Source organism: Anser anser (assembly GCF_964211835.1).
Source record: "Anser anser genome assembly, chromosome: 2".
Lineage (NCBI taxonomy): Eukaryota > Metazoa > Chordata > Aves > Anseriformes > Anatidae > Anser > Anser anser.
Window position 1 is genome coordinate 69506126 of NC_139721.1, and position 18773 is coordinate 69524898.

The 18773-nt window shown below is 42.4% G+C and overlaps 1 protein-coding gene across 3 annotated transcripts in view; it reads left to right on the plus strand.

Moving 5' to 3' along the window:
* The window catches only part of TMEM245 (transmembrane protein 245), a 91028-nt gene that overhangs the window by 59627 nt on the left and 12628 nt on the right, over positions 1-18773 (plus strand). The window contains exon 15 of one of the 3 annotated variants that reach the window (XM_083822351.1): positions 1143-18759. The exons of the other annotated variants lie outside the window; for them this stretch is intronic. Within the exon in view, the coding sequence (XP_083678477.1) occupies positions 1143-1239 (97 nt within the window). The 3' untranslated portion in view covers positions 1240-18759. Of the gene's footprint in view, positions 1-1142; positions 18760-18773 lie in introns of those variants that run through there. 3 annotated transcript variants of the gene reach the window in all.

Consider the following 18773-nt stretch of genomic DNA (forward strand, 5'->3'; position numbering starts at 1 on the left):
TGAAACGTGTTAGTGAGAAGCAGGAGGAAACATGGATGCAGTCTGGAAAGTGTGTTGCTTTGTGTCCTTTGCTGTATGTCTGCAAGGAGAAGATCGAAGGGTGAAGAAGAGGAGGACAGTCTGCAAATGGTTTCTGTAGCTTGAGGCATCACTGAACTTGGACTTGTTACTTGGCAAGCACCTGATCAAAGACCCTTTTCCATTGCAATGACTCTTCAGAGCTGTGTTGTGATCTTTCTCACTATAAGTACCTGTAGATTCCATAAATATTTTCCTAACTCACCTGGGGTCACACTGATTGGACAGAGTAGTGTTTGGATAAGAAAAGCTTTGCTGCCTATTTTGAGCCAAGTAATGAATCTGACTGTATATGTCACAGTGCTTCAGATGGTAAATTCCCACTTGACTAGTGGGAGAAAAAAAGATGCAGCTTTTTCAAGCTTTTTTTTTTTTTCTTTTTAAGAGTTTTTCAAGAGTTTTGAAGCTGAAGGGAATCCACGAGGTGAAATCCTTTCCCTTCCTCTGATAGGAAATCTGTTTATCTAAGACAGAAGGGAGGCAAAATGCCAGCAACGCACATCAGGTGGGGGGTGACCAGCAGGGATTTGCTAAGGGGGGTCATGCCGAGGCCTAATACAAGAGGTTGCTTGGTCATCTGCATGGGAGGTGAGAGCGTGGTGAATGTAATGTATGCTGTCTTTAGCAAGGCCAGCGATACATTTCCAGCAGCATCCATTTGGGTGAGGGCTCTACAAGGTGGGACAATCACCACCTCATGAGAAGCAGGACAAAGCTTCAGCTGCTCCATCATGGGGCCACTGGTAGGCCCAATGCAAATGGTTGCCTGAAGCAAAGGCCCGAATGGTGGTGGCCACGTTGTGCAAGGCTGTGAGCCTGCCCTCCAGTGTGGGGGAAGCTGGGCAGCTGCAGTTCAAAGAACCACAGAAGCACAGTGTTACAGAGAGACTCTTGCAGGTCTCCAGTCCGGGCTCCTGCTGAAAGCAGCCCCAATCAGATCAGGTTGTTCAGGGCCTTGTTCAGTTTAGTTTGGATACCCTCAAGGATGGAGACTCTGCAGCCTATCTGGGCACCTGTTCTGTGTCTGAGCACCCTCATGGTGACAGTTTTTTCCTTTTATTTAGCTGGATCTCTCCATCCACCATGCAAGCGTGGGCCTGGCGTCACTCGTCCTTCCACCACAGAGCACCTCTGAGAAGACTCAGGCTTCATTCCCAGTAGGCAGCTGTAGGCAGCAGTCAGGTCTACCCCTGAGCCTCACTTTCTTCATGCTGACCAAAGGAGTTCCCTCAGCTTGCCCTTGTCTGCCATGTGCCCCAGCCCCTCGCCATCCGCATGGCCCTGTGCCAGGCTCACACCACACTCATCGGTATCTTTCCTGTACTGGAGAGACCAGAAGGGGATGCAGGAGCCCAGATGCAGTCATAAAAGTGCCAAATAAGAGAGGACAGCATTTTTACTGTTTTATTTCTGCACTGTTTGTTGCCCAGTCTTTGAAAGAACTAACCAAATATTGTAAATGGACCTTAACAGTGCACTCCAGCACTCCTTGGCATACCTGAAACACAGAATGTTAGGGATTGGAAGAGACCTTGAAAGATCGTCTAGTCCAATCTCCCTGCTGGAGCAGGAACACTTAAATCATGTCACACAGGAATGCGTCCAGACGGTTTTGAATGTCTCCAGAGAAGAGACTCTGCAACCCCCCTCGCACCCTCACCATAAAAAAGTTTCCTCTCAAGTTTAAGCAGAACCTCCTATGTTCCAGCATGCACCCATTGCCCTTTGTCCTGTCATTGGATGTCACTGAGAAGAGCCTGGCTCCGTCCTCCTGACACTCACCCTTTGCATATTGATAAACATCAATAAGGTCACCCCTCAGTCACCTCCTCTCCAAGCTAAAGAGACCCAGCTCCTTCAGCCTTTCCTTGTAAGGGAGATGCTCCACTCTCTCAATCATCCTCGTGGCTCTGTACTGGACTCTCTCAAGCAGTTCCCTGTCCTTCTTGAACTGAGGGACCCAGAACTGGATGCAGTGTTCTAGATGTGGTCTCACCAGGGCAGACTAGAGGGGGAGGAGAACCTCTCTTGACCTACCAACCACACCCCTTCTGATACACCCCAGGATGCCATTGGCCTTCTCGGCCACAAGGGCACAGTGCTGGCTCATGGACATTCGGCTGTCCACCAGGACTTCCAGGTCCCTTTCCCCTATGCCGTTCTCCAGCAGGGCAGTCCCCAACTTATACTGGTGTCTGGGGTTGTTCTTTGCCCAGATGCTGAAGTCTTCTGCTTCTCCAAAGGAACAGCTAACTGTTTCGATTGATCTGCTGCTGTTCTTTCTGCACCACCACAGAAGGTCTGGCTTCATCTTTAAGTACCCGTTGGGTAGCCTTCTTGTCCTCAGGCTGAGAGACTGCCCATGGGAGCCCCACAGTGACCCCCCAAGGGATGACTACTTCTGTTGCCACTGTGCTGCAGCCTGAGGGAAGCCAGCTCCTCTCTTGCCCTCTTCCCTGGGACTGTGCAGGAGAGATGCTAACTCTTCATGAGGGGCAGGGATGGGAAAGAAGGGCTCACACAACCCTGGCCAACCAACAAAGGCATTGTCGATTACTGAGAGGTCTCGCACACAAGCCTGCAAGATGTCTGAGGATGGCCTCTCCCGTTTACTTTTGGGCACAGAGGTTGTAGTGTGGGTATGGAGCTCCTTGGGTGCTCCTGCAATGCCATTGATGTGACCGCACAGCAGGGAGGCCCTGGTCACCTGTCTTGGAGGTGGATATATCTCCATGGCCTCTATACCATCAGCCACAGTGGTGGACATGGCTCTTATGCCACAGGTGCTGTTTCTCCTCCACTTCCTCTTCGTGGGATATGTATTCCTCCTCTTTGGCTCCAGGAACCACTTCTCTTCTGTCCCATGCAAAGGTGGGCAGCTGCTGCTCCAGGTGCTCATCCTTCCAACCATGCTGTCGCCAGAGGGCCTGGAAACTCAGTGAGTGGTGGGCCCAGCTGCATTTGTAGGGCCCAGAACAAAAGGTGGGGCAGATGCCACCATGACATCAGGAAGCCCCTGTGATGCTGGGACACACACATAGCCACGTGTGGCTGTGTTGGGAGTTAGGTTCTGTGGCCTGAAAGATGCCTTTGTGTGGAAAGAGGAGGAAGGTTGGGGGGACAAGGGCCCCTTTCCTTGGGATTACTCCCCCATGCCATTTTGCTAGTGAGCGCTGTCCCTCGGGCCTTCCACCTCCCCTCCTATTCTCTGGGCTCCAGCCCCCTGCTCACGCTGTGCTCAGGGTCCCGTCAATGTGATGGTGGCAGGAGTGTTTCCAGAGTGTCGGGGGTCATCCATCACCCCTCCGCCCCCGTCAGCAGCACGGCTCCATAAAAATGCTGCAGGCCCCGCTCTGGACGGGAGCTGGCAGGGGGTGAATCACCCAGAGTCCTGCAAGTGGAAGGGGAGAGGCACAGACAGCCTGCGCCAGGTCTCCCGGTGGTCAATGAAAGCATTGCTGATGGTCAAGTGCTGTGAGAGCCCTTAGGTGCTGTCCCCTACCCCAGCCCCCAGAGCGTGAAGAGGTGCCCTGAGTCCTGAGGGGGATGGGGGAGAGGGCCTGGCCTCCTGTGCTGGGGAGTCTGCTGGAGGGCCACCGAGGTCCTCAGGGCCTGGAGGGGGCATGGGGGGGAAAGGGGCGGTCTGAGGTGCGTCCTTGCTCTTTTCTCAAGTGGTTTTTGTGGCTTCTTGCTTCCTCATTCAGAAGAAGGGCTCTCCTGTCACAAATAGCTCCTGAATGGGAGCCTTCAGGCAGATTCCCAGGAAGAAACTCTTGCCCGTCTTGGGGCATGGAGAGGAGAGGGAGGGATGCAAGAACTGCCTTTGCTCTTCTCCCTGTATCTGCTGGGGGTGGAACTTCCCAACCTGGGAGTGTATTTCAGTCTTTCCAGGCTTTTGCTGGGACTAAGAGGCAAAGACGAACATGAGGAATGGCCTGCTTCTGTTTCGGTCTTTCCCTCTAATGCATATGTGGTCTGGTGTTTCTGATCTGGACATCTGCCTTTGCCCCAGGTGTTTGCCTTTGAGGGAGTTGTCCCAGTGCTTATGGACAAGTCCTGTCAGGCGCCCGGGCATCCATTGTAAGGGATTGACAGGGTTTGAACTGTAGAACAAACGGGGTTTTGCAAACTGTTCATAAATCTGTCCTTCTCGTTAGAATAACTTACATGATTTAAATGTGTTTAGATCTCTTCAGAATAAGCACCTCTGTATGCTTTGTTGCCATATAATGCCTTTGTTCCTCTTGATAGGTTGCTTCTTGGGGATGGCAAATTGTAACCTGCAAGGAAAGGGAGGGTCAATATTTGTGTGATGATTCCATAAAAAAAAAACATGGCAAAAAGCCTGGGATGAAGAATGCTACCAAAAGCACATATGACTGTTGTTTTTTTTGACTGGTGTGTGTAGTACTCACGCTATTCCAAGTAAAGAAATTCATTCAAAATGCTAAATTCAGTGCTGCAATTCCATGTACAATCACCTACAAATCAAGAGGGAAGTAGAAATTTAAGAAAATGGTAATACTTCTGAACACTGTTAGTCCCTCAGTAGCAAAATAAATTCTGTCCTCTAATTGACTTGGTCTTTCGTGCCCAGATATTTGATCTCTCTTTTTTTTTTTTCTTTTTTAACTTGGAAATAATCTCAGGCCTTTCTCACTTTAATTTTGTTGGTGTGACCACACTTTATTACTGCTACTGCTACTTCTTGACAAATGCTCCATTCGCCCTTCCTGATATTCTTTCTTCTTTTTTTTTTCTTTTTTTTTTTTCCTTTTCATTTGTTTGTTTTTCCGTATATCCTTATTACTTGACTTGGTAGGTATGAGCACAAAAATGTGGTGGGTGAATTATGAAAGTAGTATTGCACCTGCATAGTGTTCAAGAGTCTGCCTTGACTGAGTGTTGTTTAGTAGTCCATGAATGTAACAAGTGTGATTTTCACTGGAAATATTACTGAAATAAAGATGGGAACCAGTGGAATAGGGAGGGAGCTGGCAAATATGGCAGAAGGGTTGTGCCAGAATAAGATGAGCTGTACAGCTTCTTTTGGCAGCACTTGCAGTCAGGTTTAGGAAGGTGATTTACTTTTGAAATGTGAAAACCAGTAAGACCAGTTTACTGGATTTAGATTTTTTTTTTAGTTCTCAAAAGTGGTCCCTGAAGTGATTTGAGGGCAAGAGGAAATCATTATCTGCATGTACCAGATGGTGAGATTTACTTGACTCAAAAGCTACTGTAAAATCAAGTTGGTCAGTCACCCACACATCCCTGTGTAAGTAGGAAATTCATGTCGGTCAGACTTTACCCCTTAAACAAGGAGGTGGTGCTTTTGTCTGGATTTTTTTTTTTTTCTGAATGGATGAAGCAGTGATTCTCCAATTCAAAGGTCTCCTAAGTAGTAGCATGCACACCTTTGCCTGAACCATTTTCCTTTCCCTGAGCAGCATGTCGTTCTCCTCCTGAATGCACCATACCCTTCTTCCCTGAAGCTCCCATTCTGCTTGCTCTGGTGGAGATATTGCACATTACTAAGTTGCATGTTGTCACGGCCTCAGTGCAATTTAGTGTGTGCGATACTTTCACATGAGTGCATGCACACGGGTATGGCTGTGGCTTAAAGTTACTGCAGCTTTCAATTTTGGTGGGGCCTGATTACGTTGTGAGATGGTCTTAAACCCAGATCAGTATTTTGAGTGATGTCTTGAAACGTTTGTTAGTGAAAGTTTGGTTTGTAATGCCAGGAAGATGAGTACTGTTTGTTTTCAATTTGAGAAGGGTTGTCATTATTGGCTTCATTTTCTTCATTTGTCATGTACGCTTCAAATTCGAACAGATTTTTCATTGGCTATATAAACGTTTCTTAAAATATTGGGAAATATTTTAGTCTCAAAGTAATCATGTCCTTAATTGAAATTTGGCATAAGGAGAGATTTGATGTGAAGAGAACCTATAGTACCTGGATGGCTGAAATAGGTTCTTAATGGTTTTTAAGCTTCTATTTGTTAACATTTAAAGAGATCTGAAATGAGCTATCATGAAGAAAAAAAAAATCTTAGCTGTTTTAAGTATCTGGTTTGTTTGCTGTGTCTTCCAAGCAATAATGATGGAGAAAATGAAGTGGTGATACAATTCCCACAGAAAACAATAATCTTCCAGCATGTTTAAGCTAATGCTTAGAAAAGCCAAAATATGTGATCTTGTTTATTTTACTGCAACATTAATAATGTCTTTCAGAGTAATTTTTCAAAGCCACTGTTAACTGATTATGTTTTGACTTAATTTTTGCATGGTTGTGTGTGTTCTTTAGTAACAGGAGTGTCTCTTGCAGAAATATGTTTTGTCACAAGAATACATTTAACAGAAACATAATAAAATGTTATAAAGTCTAGTTATGGTGTATGTTAAGAGATGGCAATAGAACTAAAAACGATTCTGTCTTAAATAATTTCCTAGCTTAAAATAGGGAATAATATATTTTTAAAAATTTAATGGAGGAAAGGAAGGCTTCAATTAAGTCACTGAACAACAACAAAAAAAAGTCTAGGCTATACTATAGTTTATAAATCCAGAAGAGCTGCTGTACTGTGCCACTGTTTGCAGAACCAGACTGACAGTAATTGTAACCTGATTATCCCAGTGGGATAGATAACGAATGGTATATGTCTGATGAGAGTTTTAGTAGTAGTAACCACATGACTCACCCATATCACAATGTTAGATAATCTTAAACATTGACCTGTATGAAAAGAAAAGCATTTGTATTTACCTGTATTTCCTTTTATATCCAAAATACTTGTTCTTACTAAATACAGTTGTCTGTATGTTGTTTTACATACACATGATTTTAAAAAGTTATTCAACAGATTACACAAAGGAAAAAAGACATTAAAGGAAAAAAATAAAGCAATTTTGTTTGTTTCTGCTTAATTGTTACTCTTTTTTTTTTCCCAACTATATCTGAAACTATGAAAAATTACTGTATACACATACTTCGGGTCAAGCATATCACAAAGTCTGTAGGAATTTTCCAGCTTACTATGCCTAATACACAGCATTATTTAAGTGCATAATCTGATGCTTGGAAAAAAAACAATTCTCAAAACTGAGCAGACTGGTGTAGTGTATTTTCAAACACATTCACTGGCCATTGCAGGACTTCCTTGTTTTGTATCAGGCAGTGTCACCTTTCTGACATTTGCTTCTTTAATTTTCCAGATGGCATATTCTGTATGTCCCAGATGTATTTATTTCAGTCTACTTTGTAATTTCTGATTCTGTGACTATCCAGTTTAAGTCTGAAGGTATCTGGAAACACGTGGGAGTGGGTTAGTGCGTGTGTGTGTGGGTTTAAACATATGCACACTTGCATGCAATCTTTAAGAACCATGTAACTGCACAGTATCTTAGATACTAATCCTTGAATTATGTATTGCCCCGAGTAATCATATTTTAATTATGCATTTTTGCATTTACACTGCTTTTTTCTACAACACGATTTTTTTTAAAAAACACTATTTGCATGTTGGAATTTTTTTCTAGGAATAAAGTGATACTATGAGAATTCTATTTTTTTAGTATAACATTGCAAGTTTCCATACTTGCATATCTCATAATTCTTTATCTTCATATTTAAGGCTGCAGTGTACGTTATTATAGCCTTAAATAGATTTTTGCTATTTAAAATAACAGGTTTATTATAATGTGAGTGGACAGTATGAGGACTGGTGTAAAACTCCAGCATTTCCTGACAGTTGAAAGATTTAATATTATAGCTCTAGTTTTTTTGCTTTATTGTCATTTTAGATTGAACTATTAAGTCAACCCACTACTTACTCTCTGCATAAGCAATCAAATTGGTGCTTGTGATTCATAAATGTGTAATAGTAATAATCTGAACAGACTGGGAGTATCTTAATATAAAACTGGAACGGATCTTGAGCTTTATTGAGTCCAGCTAGCTGTTGCTCTCATTCATGAAATTTTTGAAGCTAAAAGGGCTTTCTAAAACATAAATCCTTTCAAGTTGTGTGGTGTTCAATGCACAGTGCCAGTGAATGCTAGCTGTTAAGGAAGGCTTGGGTAAAGCTAAAGGAAGCCTGCATGGGTAAGCATCAAAGGAACAAAGGTCACAGGAAATGAGAAAATACCTGAAAAAAAGCTGAAGTTTTAGCTAAATCAAGAAAACAGAAGGACCATAAAGTCTTGCAGATAGAAATAAGCTGAAAAGGAAGGGGGAGAAGAGAGTTGGATTTGCTCAAAGCTCCCCCAAGTGCTACTAAACCAAAATTCCTGTGCACCAGGACCAGAAAGCACTCAGGCTAAGGGATGGTGAGGCGTGTCAAAGGAGTACGCAGCGATAAGAAGGCTGCTGCAGGCTGTTGGGGCGGTGGGAGGTGGGAGGTAAGGTCAAATGCTGCTTTCTTTGCTGTGAAGACAAGTGGAGGGAGTCATGCTGTAAAGCCATGCTTGGGTGAGAGCTGCAGCATAATCTTTCAGAAAATGAAGTGACTGTAGGAGAGGTTGTAACAGAAATGTACAAAATTGAGTGATAGCAAGCTGCTGAGAGCAAATGATACTCACCAAAGAAAACTCAAAGATGGAATTAAAAAGAAAAAACAAACAACGATCCAGGGAACCCAGGACATACAGATGTGGAAGTCAGACACCAGAACCAGTAGGGCTGTTGTGGTTTAACCCCAGCAGGCATCTCAGCACCAACTTGCTCCGTCCCCGACATCAGGACGGGAGAGAGAATTGGAACAGTAAAAGTGTGAGAACTCATGGGTTGAGATAAAGGCAGTTCACAAGGTAAGGCAAAAGCCACGCACACAAACAAAGGAAATCAGGAAATCCATTCACTACTTCCCATCGGCAGGCACGTGTTCAGCCACTTCCAGGAAAGCAGGGCTCATCACGCATGACTCTGAACATCCCCCTCTTCCTTCTTCTTTCCCCCATTTTTTTTATTGCTCAGCACGATGCTGTGTGGTCAGGAATATCCCTTTGGCCAGTCTGGGTCACCAGTCCAGGGTCTGTCCCCTCCCAGCTCCTGCTGCACCCCCAGCCTCCTCGCTGGCAGGGCAGCACGAGAAGCTGAAAAGCCCTTGGCTCCGGCTATGCGCTGCTCTGCCACAACTAAACCATCGGGGTGGGATCAGCATTATACTCAGCCGTAATCTAAAACACAGCTCATACCGTGAAGAAAATAACACTATCCCAGCCAAAACCAGGACAGGAACTATAGTTAAGGAAGTACCAGCACCCGGTGAATATGATTTAGTTTCACAGAGAGAAGTTCTGCCTTATTCTTTTTAGAAGTGCTCAGCAGACAAGGCCATAATGTCAATTGGGCTGTTACTTTCTACTGAAGTTTCATAAAGGTCTTTGACAGCATCTCTTTTCCAAGACTTGTGGTGATGAAGTAGTGATGATAGAGAAGGGTTCTGCACAGGTAAATAATTGATTAAAAAAATAAGAAACAGAAGGCAGGAGGGAATGACAGTATCAAGGTAGGGACCTCTACTGTTCCACCTGTTCATAAACATCCTATGAAAGAAGCAGAGAGGGACATCTTATTGATGTTGCAAAACTATTAAGGATGAAAGCGGATGGTAGAACTGTAGCAGGATTGCAGACAATCTCAGGAGACAGCAGTGTCTGGGGGATAAAATGATGAAATGCAGCATAGATGAGAGTGATGCATGTGGGTGAAAAACAGTCCTAACTTCACTCGCAGACCAGTGGCCTCTGTGCTGTCTGTTACTGCTTGGGAACTCTATTTTCAAGTACGCGTGCTAGCCCTGTGTTTGGTAATATCTAAAGGTATCTGCAAGACAGATTAAATGTTTTGTTACAAAAGACAGAGAATATTATTCCATTGTATGAATCTGTGGTTGGCCTAAGCCTTGAATTATTGTGTGCCATTCTGGTTCCTGCATCTCAGAAAGCTAGAAGGGCAACAGGGCTGATCAGAGGAATGAAGATTTGCACGTGTTTCTGTGTGGGGAATAACGAAGTAGGTTAGGATTCTTTGGCCTGGAAAAAGCCTGTTACACATTTGAGGTCTACAGAATCAGACCTGGCATGCAAAGGGTGACTGAGGTCGGACTTTTCATGGTCTCTTCCAGCATAAAATCTCAGGACCATCGAAAAAGCAAGCAGGAGACATTTTTAGAAATAACAAAGGCATGTTGTTTAATACAACAGGCATGGGGAATATCTTGCCAAAGAAAGTCGGAGTTGAAGGAACTCTGCATAGATTTTTTGGGGGGATAACGGGCTGCACAGAGTTAAGAACACATTAATTTAGGATTCCTAGATAAGACAGCCTGTATGAGGTTCATGATATCCCCAGAGGTGGAAACAGATGTTGGAAAAGTGTTCACTGGGGCTATTAAATGTGTTTTCCTATTTCTGTTGTTCTCTTAGTGTCTGCTGCTAGCTCCTGCTGTAAATAAGACATTGGCTAGACAGTCCTTTGGTCCGAACTAGTGTGGGTTTTTGTATGTGTTGTCCCAAAAGCCTTTTTAAGAGTAGATAGGTCTTGTGCTTAGTAACCATCATGATCTGCTTGTGGTAAAAATCTGGAAACGTTAGAAATAGTTAATTCAGAAATAGCTACTGTTTTCAGATGTGCTGTTTGGAAGAATCTTTGTAAGTTCATGTGGTATATATGGCTAAAACAGGCCCAAATAGGCATTCAAAAATATTCCCAAAATCTTTTGAATTTTGAAAGAAGAAATAATTAGATGTAGCATGTCTTACAAGTTGGACTACATGTTAATTGTTCTTCGGAGAATGTAGACCTGTTTCTTTGTTAGACAGCCTGTTTGCTGATGTATTTCTCAGACTAGTTCCCACTGTTTAAAAGTCTGAAATTTAGGTACAGCCACTGCAGTGTCCTGCCTTGAGTTGTGTAAAGTTTGTGCTGATTATTCTATCTCAAGGACCTATGCTTTGTTCAAGACTATATCACTTTGTCTGATTAGTGGGATTGCTAGTCTCCATATGTTGGAGCGATTACCTTTCTTTGATCAGTTGCATCATTCCTAAGGAGAAACTTACTTCGACAGCAAATTTGTTGAAATTATTTCATGGAGTCATCTCTGAAAATTATTTTCACGTTTATATTGCTCTGGAGATGAACTCTGTCAAAAGAATACTTACTGCCACTTCTCCTTTACTTGCAGCTATAGTATATCTTGCCACTCTTGGCTTGTTCTTATGTGTAATTTGAAACTGAAAAATAATGAGGGTCTTTTTTATCCCTAAAAGAACAGGACCCTTAAGGAGAGCAAAAGAAAGGCTTATGAGCTTTTTAGAAAAGGACTTCTTTAAGTCCTGGCACTTGGAATTCATTCTTCATTGTACAGGATCTTGTTCTGTCAATGATCTCTTGAAATTTTGGAGATCACTGTGAAAGAAAAATACTTAAGTCCTTTTTTAAGGTAATGGCTATCCTTTTGTTGTCACTGGTAGCTTGTCTTTTGCAATCAGTCTTGGTGGTATTTGAGAGAAGGAGGAGTTATTTGGTTTTCAAGCTATAGGACAGCTGTTGTTGGTTTTGTAGAATCACAGAATATCCTGGGTTGTAAGGGGCCCACAAGGATCATCGAGCCCAACTCCTGACTCCGGACAGAACCACCTACGAACCAAACCGTATGTCTGAGAGCATTGTCCAAACACTCCTTGAGCTCTGGCAGGCTCGGTGCTGTGACCACTGCCCTGGGGAGCCCGTCCCAGTGCCCGACCACCCTCTGGGTGCAGAACCTTTCCCTAACCCCCAGCCTGACCCTCCCCTGTCCCAGCTCCATGCCGTTCCCTCGGGTCCTGTCGCTGTCCCCAGAGAGCAGAGCTCAGCGCCTGCCCCTCCGCTCCCCTCGTGAGGGAGCTGCAGGCCGCCATGAGGCCTCCCCTCAGCCTGCTCTGCTCTGGGATGAACAAACCAAGGCACCTCAGCTGCTCCTCAGATGTCTTGCCCTCCAGACCCTTCGCCATCTTTGTAGCCCTCCTTTGGACACTCTTTAACAACTCTATGTCCTGTTTATACTGTGGTGCCCAGAACTGCACACAGTACTCGAGGTGAGGCTACAGCAGTGCAGAGCAGAGCAGGACAATCCCTTCCCCCAACCGACTAGCAATGCCATGCTTGATGCACCCCAGGACACGGCTGGCCCTTTTTGGCTGCCAGGGCACACTGCTGGCTCATGTTCAACTTGCTGTCAACCAGAACTCCCAAGTCCCATTCTGTAGGATTGCTTTGCAGCCTCTCATCCCCCAGCCTGTACGTATAGCCGAGGTTGCCCTGTCCCAGGCGCAGAATCCAGCACTTCCTCTTGTTAAACTTCCTACAGGTGGTGATTGCCCAGCCCTCTCATTTGTCAGGATCTCTCTGCAAGGCCACTTCACCCTCAAGGGAGTCAACAGCTCCTCTGTTTCATTTGGGATAAGTAAGTTCTCTGTTGTACAAAGATCTCCTGCCCTGCCAGCTATGAGTGTGCTGGCTCTATGAGTTGGATGGGGTCTAGAGAGCTGAGCTACTTAGTTGGAAGTTCCCCAGCAAAAAGCAGTTATTAACTGAGATCATTGGCAAGCAGATCTGTTCCCTGGTCTTGTTTGCACCATTGTGGCACTTAGCGTCGGTGCTGGCAAGTACCCAGAGGAAGGGTGGTCTGGGGCAGAAATGAATGATTGAGAACAGGGAAACGGGTGGGATCTCTTCTTACGGCAGGAAGAAATAAATTGGAAAATTGTGCTGTGAAGTTTGTAATGCTTGCATTCGCATTTATACCTTGAACCCTCTACTTGGAAGTTGTAAAAGGTGTATTCTCAACAGAAATTGAATACCTGGAATTTCCTAAAGTATCATTTGAATTAGTCAGGTTTGTGTAGAGGAAGGTGTTGCCACAAAGACACAGTGCAACCCTCGTAATGTGTACTTAGAGAATATGGGAAAATACCAAAAGTGGTGCTAAAGGTGATGATTATGGAGTGAAATTGTCTTTTTCCTAATAGTATTCTTAGCTTAGGGTGTTCTTGTTATAAAACTTGCATTGTAATCACATTGTAAACCAATTTATGTCTTGTCAGATGTTTTGTAAAGTATTTAGGGAAACGCTAATTCTTGCAAATTGTTTCAAAGACAAATGTGACTTTTATCCATTTTTTAGTTTTATGCCCCTTAGAATAGTAACCACTAAATCTTTCTTCTGAGCTTACTATATTCTTTATATAATCTTTCTGGAAACTCTGATTCTCGTCATTTCAGCCCATACATTCTTTCCCTCAGTGCTCTGGGAAGAGGGAAAAAATCAAAGTAACTCAGAGGTCAAAAAAATAACGCTCTTGAGTTGAAGCTTGAGGTATGTTCTGCATCCCAGGAGCCTTCGTTCTTCTGCCTCTTTCCTTTAAACTGGGATTGTTACAGGAGTAGGCTGAAATTTTTGGAGGTCTTCATATGGAAGCCAGTTCACTGTGTTAGTAATGATAAACAGACCTTACCTGTAGGCTCTGTGAAGTGCACCTGAATTCATCTGTTTATTTTAGTAGGCAAGCATACATTGAATGTAAATTCCAGTAGAAATAAATCAGTAAAAATAAACAAAATTCTCTAAAAAAATTGACCCCCCTCCCAACCCATAAAATTATGTCTCTTGTGAAATTTAAAAGCAAATTTCTTATATTTTCAGTGAAGTAGAAATAACTGAAAAACAAATATAGGCCAGTTGTGTAGAAACATTTGACAATTTGACAGAAGTTTCTTCATTTATAATCTGAATAATGTGAAGTGTGACACACGTTTCTCTGTTTTTTTTTGTCAGTTACATGCTTTTCAAAACTCAGTAAAATAAAATCCATATGTCTAAATGTGCCCTACACCAAATTGCTTGAAGTGCTTATAAATTACATGTTTGCAGATGACAACTCTTGCTCATCCAGATACAATGCCAAAGTGAGATATGAAAAGCAATTGGATTTTCTGATTTCTAAAACGTAGAATTGCTCTTATGTCTAAAAGGAAGCTGTGCGTAAACCAATAAAGTAATAAGAAAAGAAATTTATTTACTGTCATAGTTTAACCAGGAAGGTATGCTTTGTACTGATGGTGATTCATTCAGCGTTTTGCACTAACATACATGATCTTTAAGGTCAGGTATGACAGATGCAGAATAGCTGAAGTATGCTGTGTATGAAGTTTCTGGTCAGTGTTTTGAGCTGCCATAACCATGAGCTACAATGAATATGAATTTCTAGAGTCTTTAAAATAGGATTATTAATTTTCCTGGTAGAAGGAGAATACAATTAGGTTGTCTCCTCACACTTCCTGCTTCACTACTGGCACCTCACAGGTCCTCAGCACTGTGCAATGCCTTCTCCTTTCAGCTTATTAGTTCTGTGTGCTAGATGCAAGGAGCTGGAGAGATGTTGCACTACTATGCAGCCATTTAGAGGTATATGCTTCTTGCCTGCCATAGCACTGCGTTGCAGACCTGTTGTGACACATATGGGACACATGGATTTGTGCCTCAGTCCCAGCAGCTTGCACCCCACATCTGTAACCTGTTCGTGAAAACTTGGTGGTGGACTGCCCTGACCTACGTAGGAAGAGCTTTTAAACCAACATCTAATTTAAACCCTTCTTTTTCTAGTTCAAGTGCTCCTTTTTGTCCAACCCATGGTGGGGAAGAAAAAGCACTTACTTTGACTTTGCAGCTGTCTTTGGTATCTTTTGTCTTTTCCTCAAATTTTTCTTCCCTGGCGGTATCCTTTCTAGTGGTATCTTCAATCAAAGGTCACCTGTTCTGCACTGCTCATCATTCTTACCACTTTCCACTATGAATCACATCCATACATTTTTCTTGAAACATCAATAAATCAGTCTGTGCAACAGTCTTGCAGCTGATGCCTAGGCATTACTACGTAAAGTTGTTACTGGAGGTAGCAATCTCATAGACATCACTAATGTATATGGGGATCATATGAAGTTCTCTTTTTGTGCATTAACATAATATAGATTTGCTGATGATCCCTCGTAACCACTGTCTATGCAGGGCTACTGGCAATTCCACATATTCTAGTTACACCTGATTTTTTATTTTTTATTTTTTGCTATCGAAATACGCTACTTTTTTTTCCTGGTTGAACTGCATTTTTTAAGGTGGCTTTTTAATTTTTCGGGGCCACTTTGATTTGTGATCTGTGCTCTTAAATTACCACAGCTCTTCCCAACTGCATGACATCATCTACAAATTTCAGTAACCGTAATGCATTTCGTCAGGCTGCAGAATGACATCAGACTAGGACATATGTGTTGGTTCATGATTAACTTTTCTGTTATTCTGTTACTGGATCTGTAACGAGAAATGGATTTACAATATAAAATTTTCTTACAAGTTGCATGATTACATCAGCAAAAGACATGTCTGAACTTGGAACTTAGATTTGAATAAAATTCATCAAAAAACAACCCTTGTCTGAAGTGGAATGTGCAGAAAGCTGCCTAAATAGACGGGTAGAATTAGTTTTAGTTTTGGATTAGTTTTGGATGCTTTCTTGTGAATGAGAAATACATTTGCAGCTGTTCCCTGAGATGGTTAAATTCACAGCAATTATTTTTGGCCATTCAGATCATTCTTCTGTCTGTTTATTGGTTTCTTTTTGTAGCTACCGTAATAAGACTTTAGCCCGTCTTCTGTAGTCTCTGGGGGGAAATCTAAAATGACTGCTTGTTTCAACACTAAGTCTGTCCTGTAGTTGTAGATGGGTATTTTAATTTCAAATGAAGCTGATACTTCAGATGCCTGCCTCAAGCCAGGATTCTGCCATGTCTCCTGTATACTCGAAGGTAGTTTGGGGGCATGCTCATAGAAGTTAAGACCTAGTTTCTTCTTCTACAGCACAGAAAACATTTTTACAGGCAAAATAAGTAGGTACTTCAAGGGCAATTTTAAAACATTTTTGACAACTGAAATACATTTGTGCCATGGTTCCTGTTTGATTGAAAGGAAAGGGATTTACTTGAAAATTTAATTACAGCATGTTGAAACCTGGATTCTCATACATGCTATTAAATATTTAGATGTCGTATTTTCTTCTAACAATCCAAATTGTTAAATTGTTCTGGATTTTGGTTGTTGTTTTGATTGTGTTTTTTTTCGGGTTGGGTTGGTTTTGGAAGGATGTGGTGAACTGCATTAAAAAAGTTGAAAACTGTCACCTGTGAGAGTTTCAGTAATTGTGAGGTTTCTATGGGACAAGCCTAAGATTTAAGAGACCAACAAGGCTGAGGAGGTTGGCTTGACAAAAGCATACGGCTTTAGTGGGAACAAATGTATCCTTACGGCAACCAGGAGAAGTGTTTTTTGCTGCACCATCATGATCATTGCTGCACAGCTAGCACTTCATCCCACCAGCTGCCTTGAGGCTCTCATTGCAGAAGACCCCGTTGGAACTGTTCATGTTCTAAATTCTTAAAATACAACCACAGATAACTTGCAGGTAGTATTTAGCCCCCTTTTTTGTGAAGTGTCCTTAAATAAAATGTTGACAGGTTATTTTTTTCCCCTTCTGTCTGATGGTTGACAGAATCAGTTTCAATAAACAGGTTCTTGTTACGAAAACATTACACTGCTTTGATATCCTCTGAAGGAGCTGACATGAATTAAATGTCACAGAAAATACAGAAGAATCAGGCTTTTGAGCAGCTGAAGTATGAAACCATCCAGAGTTTTTAGTGCAAACTTGTATTTAGTGTTCTGTGGCTTTGGTTTTGGGAACTTCCCTCCTCTCTCCTCAAATTTTATTACACCAGACGCTTACTTCTCATATAACTAAAATACTAAAAAGTATTTCACTCCTCAAAATCTTCAGATTATATAGATTTTGGTCTGTAACTTCCCATTTTAATATTATAGAAGCTTTTTTAAGCTGTGAGGTGTTCGGACTCTCTTCACTGAGGCCCCACATATTCATAAACACTCCTTCCCCTTTTTCAAGTACCTCATAATATTTGTCTGTCAAAGGCTGGATTTGTTATTCCAAGTCATTCTGTAAAGCTTTCTTTTTTATATATATACTTTTCCCTCCATTTTCCGGGAAAATGGCTGACAACAGCTGTTTCTAGTTAGTCTGTTAAGAGAATCTCGCATTTATCTTAACAACCGTGTGGATGTACAAGGTTTATTATGCACTCCTCACTTCCAGTGGATGAGTTTTGAATAAGGCAATTTTGGTTCAGCAGTCATTTGGGAATTACGGCGTGCCTTTAGGTGGGAAAGGAGGGCAAAAATATGCAAATTTTTCAAGGGAATAATAATGAGAAGGGAGCCCAAAGAAGCAAAAGCTGGGAGTCCTGGAGTTCTTGGTGGTAGTTGGAAGATTCTACCTGGTGGTTGGGAGTGCTGAGAGTGTTCCCCTTCTACAAGGTTTTATCAACGCAACAGAGGAACGAAATTGTGTTCTTGGAGTGGTTAGTTCCAGAAAGGGATGTTTTCTGTGCAGACTGTTCCTCCTCAAGGTGCAGAGACAGCCTTGCAGCTAATCATCTGGCTACAGGACCTCAGTTACGTGTCTTCCCATCTTCTCTGCCCTCCTTCCAGTGCTCCCAAAACTGTAAAGATACAAACAGTGTACAAAAGCATAAAACGTAAAACGGGAAGTTAACATCAACACACTGCATTTATCTTTGGTAAGAGGGTGTGTGTGACACCGGTTCTGCAATGATGTAACTGTTAGGGCTTTTTTGAGAGGAGGAATTTAGAGTTGGTAGGGATATTTTAGTCGCTCAGATCCAAGCCAAGAACCTCAGTGTCCTTCTCAAATAAAAGTGAACAACTAGCATAGTGCAGTGGTGAGATATACAAATTTTGGAGTGTGGCTTTTGTGACTGTAGTCTGAAGGCACAAGTTTTCATTTCAGTTGCGTGACATTTCACTTGCGTGAGTGTGCCAGTGCTGTGAAAAGGATACAACACTTAGCTGCCTGTTCGCTGTCTCATGAAGCTGTGGTGACACTTAACAGAAGAGTACCTTGTTTTGTGGCCAGCGAGCTGGATATAAATTCACCAGGATTTAATTAGATTGCAAGACTTTTTATTTGCTTTTTATCTGTGTAACCTAGTAAGCAACCTAAAAGCTATGAAAATAAAGATACTGAGACTAAAATTCAGTAATAAATATGAGGTGCTGAATTATTTTCATCTGGAAAGTCTTGTAGGTATGTAGGAAAGTAAGAGCTTAAACAGCCTATTTCAGTTCTTGGACCAGTGGTTTTAATCCATTGAGAATAAGCAGGTAGAGAAATGTGAAGAGATAAAGAAAATGTATGAAGAGGTAGAAATAGAAAAGGACAAAGTAGTTTGTGCATAGAACGGTACTGCTTCTCGTAGATAGATTTCTTTTTTAGATGCCTGGGCAGTTTCTTCCCAGAAGTTTATCCCAGGAACCCACTGTGCAGTAAAAACCAGTCTATTTTTTGTTTATTTTTTCTCCTATAGATGGCTTAAACGATAAATACAATGGATAATTGTCCTTTTCGTAGGGAACACATGCAAATGGGTTACATTTTCAGTCGTGTAATTTGTGGCACTAACGGCTTAGCAGTTTATCCAACTACCTTGTATTTTAACATACATGTAAAGATTTATAGTTCCCAGAATCGTACTGCCAATAACATTTAACAGAGTTTCTTTGATC